The sequence below is a fragment of the Mus pahari genome, chromosome 9, assembly GCF_900095145.1.
Source record: "Mus pahari chromosome 9, PAHARI_EIJ_v1.1, whole genome shotgun sequence".
Classification (NCBI taxonomy): domain Eukaryota; kingdom Metazoa; phylum Chordata; class Mammalia; order Rodentia; family Muridae; genus Mus; species Mus pahari.
In genome coordinates, this window is record NC_034598.1 from 14988217 (window position 1) to 15008019 (window position 19803).

The following is a 19803-nucleotide window of genomic DNA, read 5'->3' on the forward strand; positions in this document are numbered from 1 at the left end:
AAAATTTAAAAAATACATAAATATAATAATGCCAAACCATCATTCAGCCATGAAATTTTTCATTATATCTATTAATAATTGTAAAAATTTTATTCTGTTAAGCTAATTTTATGGCTTTGAAGAGAATAATTACCATTTTCTTATATCTACACCCTTTAGAGACTATGATTACTAATTTTATTACACATTTCCACTCTGTCAGAAATGTGTTGTTCCTTCTGAGAACTCTGTGTCCATCTCCATCATACATCCTGCCTTTTTATGTGGAGATGGAACTCTAGTCATTAGGCCTCATTTTCATCTTTTGTTGCACATATTTATGAGTCATCATGTGGGATGTACTTGTAACCCCAAGTCTCGACACCTAACATCCAAGAAATGCTATTATTTGGGCAATAAGAAGAATATATACATATATATATATATATATATATATATATATATATATATATATATATATATATATATATATATATTTGGTTAAATGTCTAGGGCATATTGGTTCTTTATTGATTTCGTGACAAGTAATTTATACTCCCAAAGGATTTCATTTTCCTTTACTTTATATTTTTATTTATCTAGGTATCATTATATTCTCTGCTGACCATGGCCCAAATTTAGAAAATATTCAGATATAACTTTCTTTCTCTAGGTTTCAGAGGATATTTTCATGAATTAATGTTAATGTATGAATGTATAATTTGACATATTAATATTAATTTTGATTTTTCAAATACTGTATACTTATGGACTCTAACAGTTTGCATATATGTGTGTGTAAGTAACTGTGCCATGAATTTTTAGCATAAAGAATTCTAAATACGCTTCTCATTCAGTTGCCTATAGGCATTCATCCTTTTTGAGGGATGTTAGTCTACAAACTGTTTAAAGAATATAACCCTCAAGCATGAATTCTTTTAAATCTTTTTTTATTAGATATTTTCTTCATTTACATTTCAAATGCTCTTCTCAAAGTTCCCTATACCCACCCCCACCCTGCTTCCCAACCCACCCACTCCCGCTTCTTGGACCTGGCATTGCCCCTTTAAGTCTTAACATATGACTGGACTATGGAAGTACTAGACGGGGTGCAGTAAGCAGCTATACAATTATTTATTTTATTTCTTTTCTAAAAAATATTTATTTTCTGTGTATGCATACATAAATTATCATGTACAGACAAGAGAATGCCACAGCATGTATAAAGAGATCAAAGGATTTTATTTTCTCCTTTAGCCTTTGGGTTATGGAGATCTAGCTCATGGTTGTCAGGCAGTAAAAATTCTACACTACAGTTCTCATTAATTTAATTTAACACTATGGTGATAAATGTGCTTAGAAATTCCTGTGCTTATTTTAATAATTTGAGTTTTTCTCACTCTGTGCCTTGATAATTAAAGCTCTGGTAGCAAAATTAAAATTGTCTAAAGCTAAAATCAAGTTTTATATTTAAGTTACATCTTTGCTGGTCATATTCAGTTTTATGAATGGAGTCTCCAATTCCTATGGGGATGCATGTACTTGTGCAATATAAACATAATTTTTGAGCAGCTTTAACTTTTTCTTTTTATGCTATCCTTGTCATGGTAAAGGAACTAACTTTATGACCACATCATGGTCCCTCAGTAGTGGGGAATCTTCTGACCCCTGAGATCATGGTGATCCTCATATTTTGCTTAAAATTTTTATAATACTTAATAGCTACATAATAAATAAACAATTTCAAAACCAAGTCATACTATGTCCCTCTTCTTTTTTTTAAGATTTATTTATTTTATGTATATGAATACACCAATGCTGTCTTCAGACACACCAGAAGAGAGAATCAGATCCCAGTACAGATGGTTGTAAGCCATCATGTCATTGCTGTAAATTGAACTCAGGACCTCTGGAAAAGAAATCAGTGCTCTTAATCACTGAGCCATCTCTCTAGCTCCTATGTCCCTCTTCTATCTCAAGCTTTTCCTTATTACATTTTATCTTACCATGACATTAAAAACTTATGCCCTTTTGCATTTATCTAAAGATATTGAAATTTTATATTTAAACAAAAGTTTAGAAATGGATTGTACAGATGATTTATCAACAATGGATAAATATTAGAAACAAGTAAGATATCTTCTGGTAGATGGGTATGTAAATAAGGTGTGGTACTTTGCGGAAACAGGCAATGCTCATTACTCTAAAAAATATTAGAAATAAAATCTGAGAGCACATGGAAATGAATAGCCTAAGCATATACTACTACATAAAATGTTAAATCAGAAAAGGTTTGGAATTCTGGAGAAACTTTGAAGCCAGTATAATTATCAATGATTACTAAGAAATTCAAGGAGAAGAAGAAATTTATAGACAAAGTTCAGAAGCTACCCAATGAAATTATAGTGATGAAATTAGTGGTTAGATAGCTCTTCAAATCCATGACTACACAATGTGGAGCCAATCCTAAAATAAACAGAAGACTTTGTGTGATGTGTGGAGAGCTTTTGGGGCCTTTTGGCAGGAATTTGACATTGGGCCAGGACATGGAAATAAGCTCAGGCAGGAATCTGATTTGGGGCTAGACCAAAGAAGTAAGCTTCAGGCAAGAATATGACTTTGGGCTATTATAGGGAAGTAAGCTCAGATATCTTTGACATCGTGATAAGCTCCTAGAAACACTGATCTCTGGACTTCATTTATCGCCTTGCTTGTTCCTTGACTATTTATGTTTACTGTCTTGCTTGTACCTTAACCTAGAACTGACCTTATTATCTGCATGTAATTAAAATGTTATAAATGCAGACTGGAAAAAAGTAAACCCACCTCAGCCTCAGAACTGCCTGGGGTGATGCTACAGTGTTGTGTAATTGTCATTTTTTCATTTTAATCCTTGCTCATGCCCTGGAGAACCTGTTGACTGACTGAGATGGCTTGGTCAGTGGTGATATATCAATATAGGTCCACTAACTAACAAATACATTATTCATCTGATTAATAAGTATATAATTATAAAGAAACCTATGCATATTTGGGGTAGAGGTCATATAGCAACTCTGTATCAATCAATTTGGCTGTTCATCTAATTGCATATATATGATAAAAGTATGTATGAATTGACAATAGGAATATATAATATATTTCAAAGTTAATGCCTATATCCCATACCAATTAGTAGAATGTTTTGTATAGAAATTGTATTTAATTTATATGCAGCTATCAAGCAATTAAGTCTATATAACCTGTGTATGAAATGATGTAATACAGTCTACTTGAAGAAATACTTGAATAATACTTACATATTGAATTATCTAAAATCACAAAAGAATGCTTGTGTAAGATAAATGAGATGTGTCTTAAACAACAATAACTTCCTAGTTCGCCTGGGACATATAGGTGACACCATAATTTGAGTAAGTTTCATTATGATGGTCTTATGTGCCATATAGCATGCTAAGAATGTGCCTATCACATTAGGATAGTAAGTGCCCTAACATATTGAGTTCAAACAACCCTAGGATGATTGTTTGGCATATTCACTGTGGTTATATAATTTGAAGCAGAATTTGGATTAATGTTCTTGGAGTAATCAGCACAGAGCACTATATGAATTGAATAATCCACTCTTTGTACATAAAATCTATACAAATTTTCCCTGTTTTCATGAGAATTCATCCAGTTTCTACAGAGTTTGGGTAAAATTGGTCATCATATTACAATATTAATGAAGGCTGCTCACACTGTTGATCCCAATTCATCAGACCTGCTCTGGAAGCTTCCTAGGCTCTAGCATGCTGAGACTGTTAGTGTCTGTGGAGCAGTAAAGCTTACTGAGTTCTCATCTGTTTTCAGTGACATGCAATCTAGACATAAAAAATATGCCAGGAACATATCGTATCTACAGGTGTAATTTGACTTCTTTTCTGCATAGTTTAGTTACTGAAAATTACTAAATTCCAATTTAACCTCGCACAATCACTTTAGTAAGATTAAAATTATGCTGCCTTATGCAAAGAAAAATAGAATGCATTTTAATGGAAGAGTTGACCTGAAGAAAGATGAATAATTTGCATCAATTTTTGTGCATTATGTTAAACTAATGAAGACAAATGTATTCATTCATTTTAGTAAAGCTGAAAAACTGAAGGCCAGCAATTTCATGCATCTGTAATGATGAATATTACAGTACATATTATATGATAAATTGGGAATTCTAGAAATGGATGATGAGTAGAACTGGAAGAAAACATGCTTCTCATACTGATTTTTATTTTTATAAACATTGGCATCTGCCTCAAAAAAAATAATGTGCCTCTTTTGGTAACGATCACAATCTCCTACTTATTAAATAATAGAAAATAAAGAAGCAGTAAATCTCACTTAATATTAAAAAGCAAACCAGAACAAATGGATATATATTTTTCATATGTCAGGGTAGAGTATTTCCATCATAAAACTTAGTGACACAGTTCATAGTTGTGTGTAACCTGAGATGGGTACAGATATTGTAATTTAAAACTTGTTCAAGGATGACTGATGCAAGTATTTTACATTCAATGCAAAGTATTGTACAAGACTAATATTTATAGATAATTATTAAATATAATGACAAAATATAGGTAATAGTTGTATTGCATTAAAAATCCTCAACTATGATAAGGCAGAAAAAGACAGCAACAATTTTAAGTCTTTGGGAAGGGGCAGGAGCAGCTCCTACCCTGGAGTTTGGTCTAAGCCAGCTGAGACGCAAGAACTCCAGCACACTGACATTTACTGTGAAAGTAAAGTTGCCAATATGGAAACAATATTCCTTTCAAATGTAGATACGGTAAAGTGACAGTCAATCAGTCTTACGTGAATATTACCTTGGTTAGTGTGCTGGCTCATTTTCTGACAACTTGATACAAGCTGGAATCATCAGAGAGGAGGTAGCCTCAACTCAGAAAATGCCTCCATAAGATGGGGGCAAGCCTGTAGTATGTTTTCTTAACTAATGATTGATATGGGATGACCCCACCCTTGTGGATGGGGCCAGCTCTGAACTGGTCACCTGGGGTTCTATAAGAAAGCAGGATGAGCAAGACATGAGGGACAGCCAGTAAGCAGCAGTCTTCCATATCCGATGCATCACTGTACTGGCTAGCTTTGTGTCAACTTGACACAGCTGGAGTTGTTACAGAGAAAGGAGCTTCAGTTGGGGAAATGCCTCCATGAGATCCAGCTGTAAGGCATTTTCTCAATTAGTGATCAAGGGGGAGAGGCCCCTTGTGGGTGGGACCATCTCTGGGCTGGTAGTCTTGGGTTCTATAAGAAAGCAAGCTAAGCAAGCCAGTAAAGAACATCCCTCCATGGCCTCTGCATCAGCTCCTGCTTTCTGACCTGCTTGCATTCCAGTCCTGCATCCTTTGGTGATCAACAGCAGTATGGAAATGTAAGCCAAATAAACCCTTTCCTCCCCAACTTGCTTCTTGGTCATGATGTTTGTGCAGGAATGGAAACACTGACTAAGACAATCACCTTCTGTATCTAGGCTTATACCCTAGCTGAGTTCCATCCCTGACTTCCTTCAATAATGAACTATGATGTGGAAGTGTAAGTTACATACCCTCTCCTCCTCAACTACTTTTGTTCATGCTGTTTCAGTACAGCAACAGCAATGTAAACCAATACACTTGGGCTGTCATTCCCTTCATAGACACTTTCTTTTGCTATCCTGCACATCCTTGTGATGTTACCAACTGTCTGGTGACATTCAATAGCCATCATTGTCATTTAGATTTTCCAACAGCTCTTCATAATAGATCCAAAACCTATATACAAAATGCTTTTGTAAAAACTGTTTGTTTGTTTGTTTGCTTATTGCTGTCGTTATTTTTGTTGTTTGGTTTTTGAGAAAGAATCTCCTGAGATTGCCTGTTTCCATTCTATCTACTGACCCTCAGGGCTTCAGTCCTGTTCCCTGCTCAATACCTGATCATGGTCCCCCTTCCCTTCTTTGTCTCCTCCCTCATCCAGGTCCCTCCCTCCCTCTCCCCCAGAAGAGGGTGGCCCCATAGGAAGACCAGCGGTGTCAACTGACCTGGACCTCTGAGATCTCTCAGACACTGAGCCACGAGCCAGGCAGCATACTCCAGCTGATATGTGTTGGCACATATACAGCAGAGGACTGCTTGCTAAGTTTGGACTCTGTCATAAAAGATATACCTAACCCTCTAGAGACTTGAAGTCCCAAGGAGTGGGGAGGTCTGGTGGGATGGTAGTAGGGTGGGGACATTTTCTTGGAGCCCAGGCATGGGAGGATATATGGGATGGGGAGCAGTTGGGGGAAAGACTGGGAAGGTGATAATATCTAGACTGTAAAAAAGGATTAAAGAATAAACAATTAAGTAAAATTTTAAAAAAGAATCTCTCTGTGCAGTCTTGGAATACAAAATTACCTATGTAACCTGGAATATCAAGAGATTTCTCTGCCTCTGCCTCTAAGTGCTGAGATTAAAGGCATAGGCATAAGTCTGAACTGCCAGTCTTAGAGAAGACTTCGTCCATAGAATGTCTTGCTTTGCTCCCAAGTGACTCATTCCTTCTTAAAGGCCTCATGATTAATTTTATACATCACAGTATGCACATGGCTACACATGTTAAACCCAAACAAAATCCCAGCACACAGAAAGGAAGGTGAGTAGAAATTTGTCACCACACCTATCAGCAATTAGCTATTTGTAATTGATGGGTCTTGAGAGAGAGAAAATCTGTTTCCAACAAACAATGGAGTAACAGAGCACAAACAATGGAGTAACAGGTAGCCAATACCAAAGGGACTCCGTGATTTTCTTTTATGTGGTGTGTGCTTTTTTGTTTTTTGTTTGTTTGTTTGTTTGTTTGTTTCTTTTCTTTTCTTTTCTTTTCTTTTTTCTTTCTTTTTTTTTTTTTCCCGAGACAGGGTTTCTCTGTGTAGCCCTGGCTGTCCTGGAACTCACTCTGTAGACCAGGCTGGGCTCAAACTCAGAAATCTGCCTGCCTCTGCCTCCCGAGTACTGGGATTAAAGGTGTTTGCCACCACACCCGGCTGCTTTTTTGTTTTGGTTTCAAGGTAGAATGGGTCTGAGAAAAGTAGTGTAGCAGGAAGAATATGACCAAAATGTTTTACATATAATTTTTAAAAAGTATAATATCCTTATTAATTCTGAACTCTACTTCACATAAACTAATCTTGAAATTCTTTTCTGTCTTGATGTCAGAAATTTTAGTTTGTCCTGAGTCCAGGAAGAAGAGAAAATTATATCAACTGCTTCAGGTGAGAGTAGATCTGGGCCTCCTATGTTTTCCTTGATATCACTACTAATTTAGTACTAAAAGAAACTATCTATTTATTGTGAAGCTATTTAATTAGTTATTTAGAATTTACTGTTGATTTAAATATCCTTGCAAAAGGGGAACCACCCAGATCACAGAGACTGTTGACATCATGGACAACATGCAGAACTATAAACACAGATCTCCAAATGCTCTTCTTGGGGCCTCACATTGCATATACAGTGGAAGTGGTGAGAAAAGTTGCAAATGGAAGAAACATGCCACAAGTTCGTTTCTGTAAAACATAATAGTAATGACACCCTGCAGTCCATTTACAATATTTGTACCAAAGCAAACTCAACAAAACAAAGTACAATCATTCTAACTGATAAAGTACTGCATTCCTACCAGCTTACAAGCCTGGTCCTCAAAGTATAATATGCACTCAATCTTCCCCAAAGAGAAACCAAATGGTTCTACTACAGAGCAGAAAAAGTTCCATTAAAGAGAAATGCTCTCTGGTTTCTTTTCTTTCTTTCTTTCTTTTTTTTTTTTTAATGCTTCTTTTTCTTTTTCTTTCTTTTTTTTTTTTTTTTATTATTTTCTTTATTTACATTTCAAATGCTATCCCGAAAGTTCCCTATACCCCCCCACTGCCCACGCTCCCCTACCCACCCACTCCCACTACTTGGCCCAGGTGTTCCCTTGTGCTGGGTCATATAAAGTTTGCAAGACCAAGGGGCCTCTATTCCCAGTGATGGCTGATTAGGCCATCTTCTGCTACATATGCAGCTAGAGACACAGCTCAGGGGGTACTGGTTAGTTCATATTATTGTTCCACCTATAGGGTTGCAGACCCCTTTAGCTCCTTGGGTACTTTCTCTAGCTCCTCCACTGGGGACCCTGTGTTCCATCCAATAGCTGGCTGTGAGCGTTCACTTCAGTGTTTGCCAGGCACTGGCATAGCCTCACAAGAGGCCACAATATCAGGGTCCCTTCAGCAGAATCTTGCTGGCATGAGCATTAGTATCTAGGTTTGGTGGCTGATGATGGGATGGATTCCCGAATGGGGTAGTCTCTGGATAGTCCATCCTTTCATCTTAGCTCTAAATTTTGTCTCTGTACCTATATCCTTTCATGAGTATTTTGTTCCTTATTCTAAGGAGGAATGAAGTATCCACACAATGGTCATCCTTCTTGGTTTTCTTCTGTTTTGCATAATGTATTATATCTGGAGGATATCATCCTTAGTGAGGTAACTCAATCACAAAAGAAGTTACTAGATATGCACTCACTGATAAGCGGATATTAGACCAGAGACTTAGAATACTGAAGATACATTTTGCTCTCTGGTTTCTTAAGTGCATTATCACCTATGGTGTGTTAAGAGGCAAGATTATAGCTGCTCACATGTTCTGAATATTCCATAAGGAAACTGCTGTCATTTGCCTTTGCATATTCACATCTCTAAGAGTTATTCTACAATATTACCTTGAATGAGCTAGGAAATTCAGTTAACTTATTATGAGTAAAAATATCTACACTTCCAACATCTACCACACAGTAAATGTCACATTAAAATAATATTGCTGCTGTCAGGGAAACTGTGAAAGGGATTTAACACCACCACACACTTAATTAAACCAGCTTGTGCTTATTTAGCTTTGCCTTCATATCTCCACTAAGGTATTTGTGTAAACAGAGCTGCCCTAATTAAATAGCTTTTTTCCGAGCCACTCTGCATGTTCCCAGCCCACTTTGGGCAGTAATCATCACACTAAGGGTGATGAATGGAGTAGGAGGCCCCAAATGAAGCACACAGAGGAGCCTGACGGGGCATGCATCTTTGTAAAATGCAAAAATGAATTCAGGGGCAGGCAAAGTCTAATTTCTCAGACCTGTTTCCTATTTGCCGTTTCAAAAGAAGTTATAGTATCTTATTTGTTAATTTATTTCCCCAAATACATGTGACTCCTTGACAATGTCTTAAATTCTAAGTAATGAAAGAGAAGAAAATAACTAAATGGAAGTAAAAGTGAAAGCTCCTTTCTCTGACCACAGTATAATACAATGCTGTCATTGAACATTAAAGCTGCTAAAAATATAGGTCAGACTCCTAGGAATTCCTGGAGGAGCTCTAAATTTTCCATAACCTAAACCTGTATTCTATTCTATGCTATGAATTTATCTCTAACTCTCTAAGACAAAAGAAAGAATGCCTTTTTTTTCATGCTCTAATATATTCTGATAAATGTTTCTGATGTTAGCTTATGGGTAAATAAGATTTTAAACTATGTAAATACAATAATAATAGTCTTCAATGTGATTGATTATGATAAGGAACCAAATAACTATTTGAGAACAGTGGATCTGATTCTGCCTGAAAGCTTATTTCATTCAAGTATAGTTGTGTGTCATTGTGTTTACTAATTACTAAACAAGTATAAATAATCCATGAAGCCATACTTTGTAGCTGAGGTGTAAAATAGGAAGTCACAAATTCCTACCTGGCATCAATTTGTTTCCTTGACTTTCAGAACCTCTAAAGGTCACTTCCAGTTTAGAGCCTGAGACCACTTTGCCAATTTTTATATCTGCAGGTGACACTTGATCTCTTTCCTTTCTGTTCCTATTTCCTTTTCTGCACCTCTTTCCTTTCCTATCTTTTATATTTCAAATAGAATTCCAGACCCTGTCTGCCTTTCTAACAACACTGTGATTACATTTAGACCCAAATCATAAACCAGATTAATTTTACCATTTTAATAACTTGAATTTAATTATATCTACAGGATACGTTTTTCTGTTTAAGATACTTAGGATAGGCTCTAAGGACAAGCCAGGAGAATCTTTAAGAAACCATTTTTTGTCAATTACATTCACACATAGATTATAATATTTAATTTAATGCAATAACTTATTTATGTTTATTAAATTTGGGCATATACATTATAAAATTCTTGTTTATTTTTGCTAAAAATATTTTTATATTATAATTATCAGTTTCATTCTCATTTTGAGGTGTTATCTTACAGATTTTCCAGGATCAACTCAAGTAATCCTCCATGAAAACTGCAAAATCATGCCATCTTAAATGATTTTTAATTATATTATTATGACTAAACATAATTATAAGACATACAAGAAGAGAAATGTTAAATACGGTTAAACTGGGTATCAAATGTTCTAGATGTATCACTCTTAATTATTCTACTTCTAATAACTTCATTTGAGTGAAACAAACTGGAAGAACAAATTGTGGCTTTCTTTTCTAGATAACTATATGCTTCAAACTTGAAAAACTCCCCCAAATTTGCAATATTTAATTCATTCATAAAACAAAAAGATTTGAAAGCTAGGCAAGGTGAAATCTGAGTTACATCCGTATGTGCAATACTTCTCCTTTGCTCATTTGGGGAACTGAGGCAGAAGTAGAACCTGTAAGTTTGAAATTGGCATGTTTCTCGTAGTGAGTTTAAGGTAAGTCTGGGTTGTTGACTGAGAATATGTCTTATGATGATATTATTATTTTGAGAATTGATTATTTCTGAGATGAAGGCATTGTAAATGTACAGTAAAAATATCTACTACATAGCTAATATAAGCTAATTTTCTTTTGTCTTGTTCATTTGGAAGCAAAAGTCCAATTCATTAAAATTTTCATACAAAGTATTTTGATCATATTCTTTTTCCTCTTCCAGTTCCTTGTCATATGTCCAAACTTTTAAACTGCTGTTATAGATTAAAAGAGTTGCTAAAATGCAGTAGGTAAAGAATCTTCTGGGAACTATATAGAGTCCCTGCTTTCCACTTTTCTCATAACAAATAAGATTAATGAGTAAATATAGAGTGGCTGCCAAGCTACCTACCCATGGGAGTGCCAACGCCATAGCCTTTGGAGTCTATAAGGCCGCCAATCTGCGTGAGGTTACAGTTCCGCTGGGTAACAAACTCAATGGTTGTTGACTCCATTAAGAAAGCATAATCCGAGGTGAGGACTCGTTGGATCCCTTCCTCGTTGCTTTTGACAAGCACAGACTGTCTCCTGCTGCTCATAAATGCCCACATTTTATCATACGTTGAGATTTTTGATTTCTGGAGGAAAATAAGGTAAGTTTAAAAGACAATAAAATAATATCTTACATTTAGACACAATAGACTGCACTTAGTCTTCTCATGTCATTTTGAAATTGTCACATACACACACACACACACACACACACACAAAATCAAGTTTACAAAAAATGTTTCATCACATTTCTGGGTATACTACAATTTAACATATACATTGAACATGTCTTACAGTTTAAACATTTGAACTAATACATTGTAAAAAATAATAGATATTAGAAGAACAAATGAGCTTAATAAAGAGTCTTCTGACTGTATTGTACATAAGTCTCCTGTGGGTATCATTTTCTTTTAGAACTACTTAAAATCAAATTTAGATACAACAGCTACTGGACTCAGATTGACACTGTCAGGCAACAAGAAATTTTTGTTGTAATGTACCAATTTGATGAGTCTATCAGAGACATCAAATAAATTCCCAAGACTATAAATCTATAGTTGAAGAGACTAGGGCATTTTATTGTACAAATAAAAATGGCAGTGTTTCCACTGAGACAAGACACAGTCACCAGAGTTATTCCTTGATTCTACACAAAAACAAATAAAAATAAAAATCCAGATTTCTGACTAACTAGAAACCCTTGGACCACTCAAATTGAACAGATTTATGAGCAATAGCAAATTCTCAGTATAGGTTTACTAGTATTTCATTTAAAGGGAAAGAAATGAGATTTGTTTAGAGGTTCTTGAAGAGCATATAAGCTAACAAGCTTCTCACCTGCTTGCTCAATGCACTTGAAAATCTCCTCAGTTTATGTAACCCCTTTCTATATAGGGGTGCCAAAAAAATCTGACTATATGAATATAAGGAGTCGAAACATTACAGTTTTCTATTCAAGAAGATATAAAAATTCATGTCATTAAAGGTGGAGAAAAAAGAGTATTTAAGATTATGCTGAAAATTTTTGAAGTCATGAATCCAGTGGTGAGACCATGTTCATTTACTGCTCAAATTACAATCATGAGGTGAACAAGAGCACAGAAATTTGCTTTACACCTTCATGACTTTGTTTCTACATGTTTTTGCCACCTAAACCTGAATAAAATAAAAGTTAGAGTTCACATGTAGGTGGAAGGATGTTTGTATAAAATAAAACTGGCATCCATTTTTATTTAGTGAATCTGACACAAAAGCAAAATCCTACAATTGGACTATACTGAGTTTTCATAATTATAAGTGTAGATTTAGTGTTAGAAGAATTATTAAGTAATTTCCTTAAAGAATAAAGAGGAACTGGAGAGATGTCTTAGTATTTTAGAATACTTTACTTTTACAGAGGAGATGCGTTTGATTTCCAGCATTTATGGTGGCTCACAATACCCTTGAACTCTTTCCAAGGGCTTTTGAACTTGTCTTCTGACCTTCTTTGTAAGTCTCTCACACACATGGTACACATAAATATATGGAAAGAAACCACTTGTACACATAAAAATCAAATAAAGAATTATAAACTTTTTTTTTAATAAGTTGAGGTAAGAATGACTTCTCATTGGGTAAGAGAATTGGTTGCTGACCTAGGGGGACTAGCTTTCATCTCTAGCACTAACGCAGCAGCTCAAAATTATTTTCAACTCTAATTGCAAGGGGAGATAATGTCTTTTTCTCACATCTTGAAGCACTGTGCTCATGTGGTACCACATCCATGTGCACAGGCAAAACACTCACACATAATAAAATGTTGATAATTTTTTTTAAAAAGTAAAGATTGCTCCTGTTTATGACACATACATTCTCCATGAGGCCAAATTCAACCAATAAAATTAGAATATATATAAAATGATAATTTGAACTATATCAGGTATAAAATTTCTTGGATTTTCCTTTGTTTCAGTTAAGGAAAAATTAGCAACATATTTTAATATTCATCTTGTTTTAATTTCCTAAAATATTTACACTTTGATGAATTGGCTGTAAATAAACTTAAAGATTACTATTTTGTCTCAAAGTAAAAGGAGAATAATTATTTTTTTAACATTCAAAGAGTAGAACTATATTTTCTCCTTTAAAATATTAAAAGTAATGCCTTTGAAGTTGAACATTAATTATATCACATAAACCACTTAAATCTAAAAGAAGAAAACTATAATTTGGAATATTCCATAGCATAGATGTGTGGATATTTACATTTTATAATATCTTACGTGGTGAATACATCAAGTTATATTTAGTCCAATTAAAACCAATAATTTTGAGAAATACTAATATTCTGTGTATTCCACATACTTACTTTTATTTATTTATTTATTTATTATTTTTTTTGAGACAGCATTTCTCTGTGTAGCCCTGGCTGTCCTGGAACTCACTTTTTAGACCAGGTTGGCCTCGGACTCCAAAATTCACCTGCCTCTGCCTCCCAAGTGGTGGGATTAAAGGTGTGCACCACCACGCCCGGCTTGTATTACACATACATTAATGCCATAAGTCATGCTTATGTTTGAAATAGAGATCTTTAATATTAACCCTTACTTGGCAAAATGTTATGAAATACTTCTTCATTTAAAGTATCCGTGTAAGGTAAAAAAATTTAAGTTTGACCCCCTAGACCAAGTTAGAGCCAAGAAAGAAAAATTGTTGGGCCCTAAAACAGCCTGTTCTGAGAACTGGCTGACCACAGTACAGATAATTACACAAGTTGGTTCAGTGACCTTGTTCCAGGACCTTGTTGACCACAAAAGTTAGATTAAAATCTTGAGAACAATCTTGAGAAGCAGGGAGTTTCCCCTTGTCATCTTTAGTTCCCCCTTGTTTTTCTTCATTGGTATTTTCAGTATTTTCCAATAATGCCCTCCCTACCCCCTTGGGTTATGGTTTTCCTTTAAATATCCCTTTCCCAGCTATTCAGGATCAAACTCCTCTACCCCTGCATGGGATATGAGTCGGCCCCAGCACGCTGTTTCCTGTCAATTAACCTTATGCGATTGCAGCAAAGACAGTTTCTTGTGAGTTCTTCGGGGGGGGGGGGGGGAGGGGTAGCATCATCCCGGAGAGTTGAGTAAGGGTCTCCTCTTTTCGAGGGTCTTTACCTGAAATACTTTCCTATGTCAGTTTTCCCTTCTCTGACCACTTTCTCAATGTTTTGATTAATGTTAATAATTTCTGCTCATCATTTAATATCTTTCATTTTTTAAAAGATTTATTTATTATATCTAAATACCCTGTAACTGTTCTCAGACACACCAGAAGAGGGTGTCAGATCTTATTACGGGTGGTTGTGAGCCACCATGTGGTTGCTGGGATTTGAACTCAAGACCTTTGGAAGAGCAGTCAGTTCTCTTGACCACTGAGCCATCTCTCCAGCCCCAATATCTTTCATTCTTGACCACTTGTTTTCAACATATGTATACTTTTGTGTAGCTATTAATCATCCTTCCTTTTTAAGGAAAACATTCACACTTCTTTTATTCTTTAAAAATATTTTAATTAATCAATTTAGTTTTATGAATATGGATATTTTACCTGAATGCATAATGTACACATGTGAGCACTGTCTGTAGTGCCAGATGAGGACATCAGATCCTCTAGGACTGGAGTGACATACTGGTAATTATATATCTAAAAATGAGTGCTCAGAATCAAATCCATGTACTCCAGAAGAGTCAATGCCATTAACCACTGAACCATATCTATAGCTCCACACATTTCTATTCTTACAAAATCAAAATGTAAATGTGTAGAAAAGTTATGTTAATTATTTTTATTCTTATAGAAAATGTAAGATCCTAATTTTAAGAAGTATGAATGTCTTCTAGTCTCTGCTAAGCACAGATTAGAGTAGATTAATCATTTAATAATGTTTCTTTGGGATCTCTTTACCTGTTTTGCCATTTAATTATTGCACAATGACATGGTTCCTACTCCTGGAATAGGGCCAGCTGATATGGGCCCCACTAGTGTCAATGTTTGTCACAGGCATAAGGCTTGTTTGTATTATAATGTACTGTTTTATATTCCTCCTTTAAGGAATGTCCTCCCTGTTAACATAAAGGACTACATGGCAATCAGACAACCAGTGTCCAGGAGGTGAAGGTAAACACTGGGACAGCCATTAAGGCTATGGAAAAGTACTCATAAAAACATGAGTTCAAATGAATATATATATATTCATATATATATATATATATATATATATGTAATTATATATAATTACATATATATATATGTAATTATATATAATTACATATATATATGTAATTATCACTACTTCCATCATATATATATATATGAATGTATATATTCATATATATATATATATATATATATATATATATATATATNATATATATATATATATATATTCTCTGTGTAGCCCTGGCTGTCCTGGAACTCACTTTGTAGACCAGGCTGGCCTTGAACTCAGAAATCTGCCTGTCTCTGCCTCCTGAGTGCTGGGATTAAGGGCACGTGCCACAATGATGCAAAACATGAGGATGAAATTATTTGAGGAACTTCAAGAATCTAAAGGAACAAAGGCAGCTGCATTAATGAGTGAGCATGTCAGCAAGATTCAAAGGCAGGCAAATACTAAGGCAGGCAGATTCCAGACTTCAAGGTCAGCCTGGGACACATCAAGGCTAGACCCAGGGGTGGTAAAAATGGTAATTTCAGGACAGAGTCCCACTCAACTAATTTAGTTTATTATCTGTGCTTAACAGAGGCAGGCAGATATCTGAGTTCTTTTGAAATGTTAAAAGAAAATATGTACTGGCAGCTACCAATGCATTGAGGGCCTGGGGTCACTGGATGCTGATTCTTAGGATAATCAAGTGGAAACCTGAAGTAAAAGACTGGATTGATATGTAAAAGAGTAGGCAGAGACCTGCAGGAGCAGGAAATGAGCTATGCAGAGAAATTTTTGAATAGAAAGAGAGAACCACTTAGAGAACTGTCTCAAGGAGAATAAAGAGAGATCTCAAGAGAAGGGCTTTCCAGAAAAAGCAGATCAGAGAGAAAGAAAGCAGAATGCAGAGAAAACAGGCTAGAGAGCTGTCTCTAACTTGGACCCAGGGTTTGATTTTGAGTGGTTTATTTTGGGACTCTCATATGCCCCTTCCTCAGAACCCTTCTCCATCTAGATATAAAGTGGTGAAAAAACAAAAAACAAAGAACACAAGAGATATGGCTAAAAGACATTACTGTTACTATGCTGATTGACTCACATATCTGTCTGTGTTTTTAGTCTATGTTTGTGTCTATGTGTTTCTACGTTTATGTACATCTGTGCATCTTGATGTGTTTGAAGTTGCTCAGCTATTCTAGGTCAATATACATCAATATAAGACACTGCGAACTGACCATTTTAGAAATTCAATGATGGCTATGCTTTGACTTGTGGACATTTAAAAATTGCATTGTCTATAATTTAATCTCTTTAAAATGTAAACATATTTTTATGATCTATACTAATCTTCCCCAGAAATTTCATATGAATCAAGCCAAATTTGTGAAATTATAACCTACTAAAACCATCAAGTTGTACTGCTGATTTCTATATAAACATAAAGAATGATTAATTCTGAACAACTTTTGAGTATTGCATTATTTTTAATGATGGGGGTAGTATTATTGGTTTAGAAACAAAAGTTGTAGTGAAGTCTACCATTTTAAAGATATTTACAGACTACCAGAAAGTATTTTATACAAACTCTTAGGCTGAATATGAAACTGCTTCTTTTGCAAATAATATGACCACTCATGAATGACTGATTATTTTAAGTAACTTATATAGAAATTCAAAAGAGGTATACTTGGTCTGATGTAATTATCACTACTTCCATCTTAGTGAATATGTAACTGCTTAATCTCTTCTGCTCTCAGCTTATGTTGTCAAATATACTTGCCAGACTCACAATCTTATTATGAAGATGAAATAGGAGACCATGTATATGCGAACATTATGTAATAGAGGTTCCCATTCATTTTCTATATTTTTTGAATAAGGCAAACAATATCATGTGTTGTGTAGACATAGTCTACTCCTGTGAACAAGATGAAAACATGGAATGGAAAAATGGAAGCTTGGAAGTAAGTGAATTTACACATAACACACTCCAGATATTGGGAAATTTTATATTTTCCTCTCAAAATATATTGAATTTCTACTTTAGTCAATTAAACAATACCAGTGACTTCTGAATTCTACCCACAAAAGACATAAGACTATTCTCAGGAAGGGAAGTGATGATGCACTACAGACACTAGGGCCAAGAAACATTCTGAGTCCAGAAGAGGTATGCTAAAGGAGGCCACAAAAAAATGAAGACCATCTACCTTTATTTTCGGTCTCACTTCTTGGAAATCCTGAAGGAAGAACATTTGTATTTTTTTTTTTTTTTTTTTTTTGGATTTTAGCTATTCTTCCTGGGAGAGATAAAATTTCAGATGACATTTAATTTGCATATCTCTCAGGGCTAAGGATATTGAACATTTTAGAAGTGTTTCTTAGATGTTGTAGTTTATCTACTGATAAATTTGTTTAGTCTAATGTCCGTGCTTGCTTTTTCTTAATATTTAATATTTGAGTTCCTTATATATTAGATATTAACCCTCTATAATGTGTATATTTGGTAAAGTTCCCCACCACTAACCAGTGTTTGGAAAGTTCATTCTGACAGATGACTTTTCACTCAAATAATAGAATCTTTTCCTGCATTTGTTATGTGTTGGCTTTAATGTCTGTGATACTGGGGTACTGACTTTTGAGAAAGTTCTTTCTTCTGCCAATGAATTCAAGCATATTCTATTTTTTCTTCTGTTAAAAGCAGGATAACAGGAATTATGCTGAGGTCTGCCATGTACGTGGAGTTTAATATTACTAAAGGTTACATATCACAAGTAGTTAGCATAGAAAAACAAAGTAAGCATTTTGATAATGATAAGGGCAGTAAAAAGAAGTTTCAAACTTCTGTGTGTAGTTATCCAGTTAACAGCATCATTTGTTGAAGAAACTGTCTTTAATCAGTTTGGTTATTTTGGCATGTTTGTCTGAAATGAGGTGGCTCAAGGTGTGTGTGGTTTCATGTTGCTTCATAATTTTATTCCATTGATTAATGGATCTGTTTTCATGTCAGTACCATGATACTCTCATTATTTGAGATATTGGATGGTAATAACTTTAGCAGTATTTTTATTGCTCAAGATTTTTTATTATTAATTTTTGTCTTTTATGTTTCTATATAAAATTTAAGGAAATTTCAATTTCTGTGAAGCAGAACATTCCCAGATTGATGATGATAATTATGTAAATAAATATATGGTTCATAATTTAATAGTTAGCTGTTAATTATTTATTCAGGCTAAGTCAATTAACTTTTGTAAAAATTGCATTAAATAGTTATTTTAGTCACATTTTAATAAAAGAAACAACATAGAGAATAGAGATTTTAATTTTTTAAACACACATAGTTGCTTATTAACAAAAGCAAGAATGAAACTTGGGCTTGTTTTCGGTATAGATTTATATTTATATAAAGATTTATATTATATTATACTAACTCCATCTAAAGACACAAGTATACTGTTTTCGAACTATCTCCCTCCCCTTATGCATACTCTACAGAGAAACTTTTACCATTCCTATAACTGGCAACAAAAATTTCTATAGTCTGTTAAGTATTGTTAAATATTATTAGTCATGGATGAGTAACTATTTGAAAAGAGAGTCAGACATAAGATCTAAGAAATGATATAAACTTTTTCAGTAGTATAAAAGTATGAAAAAATATAAAGCATGGTAAGGCTATATTGAAAAAGGCATTTTTAAAAAAAAAATAACTGTTCTGAAGGAAAATGGAAGAACCAGCATCTAAAGATTAGTCAGTAATACAAAATGGGAACAATAATGTTCTAGACTGAGAAAACCTCAGCAGGTGAGACATGTTTCTGTGGAGTGATCTAGATGTGCGAAGTCATCAAAGAGAAACACAAGTCAGGCATAGCGCTAGAGAATGACGGGGAAATCGATAGGGTCGTCAACATAGAAATAAAGCATACCTGGATTCTTATTTGCACAAGGACTTTTCTACTTCAGGTCCCAGATCCCAAAGGTATCATGGCCATTACACAATTGAGAGAGTCTTCGATAAGGTGTTTTCCTTCTCTTTTCTTAGATAAGTTGTTTAGAAGATGTACAAATACAAATATAGAATATGTACAAATATCTTTTATTCATTTTAAGGTGCAAATCTCCGAAGCTTCTTGGTAGTTTTATAAATATGGAATACATATTTCCAGGAGTTGGACATGCAATCTTATAAAATGTAAATCATTAAAGAGGATCTTCCATTCTTTATGGGTTTTGAGAAGTCTTATTTTACCTGATGGTTTTATATAAGTCTAAAAACTCTCATTCAAGAAGCTAGTATAAAATCTATATTTTTAAAAATAATAGCAATTATTAAGAA

At 34.5% G+C, this 19803-nt stretch overlaps 1 protein-coding gene across 6 annotated transcripts in view; it reads right to left on the reverse strand.

Annotated features, from left to right (window-relative positions):
- Grik2 (glutamate ionotropic receptor kainate type subunit 2) overlaps nt 1–19803 on the reverse strand; it is a 740066-nt gene that overhangs the window by 17375 nt on the left and 702888 nt on the right. For all 6 annotated transcript variants that reach the window (XM_021204375.2, XM_021204374.2, XM_029542109.1 and 3 more), the window contains one exon: nt 11142–11367. In XM_021204375.2, the coding sequence (XP_021060034.1) occupies nt 11142–11367 (226 nt within the window). The remainder of the gene's footprint in view (nt 1–11141; nt 11368–19803) is intronic.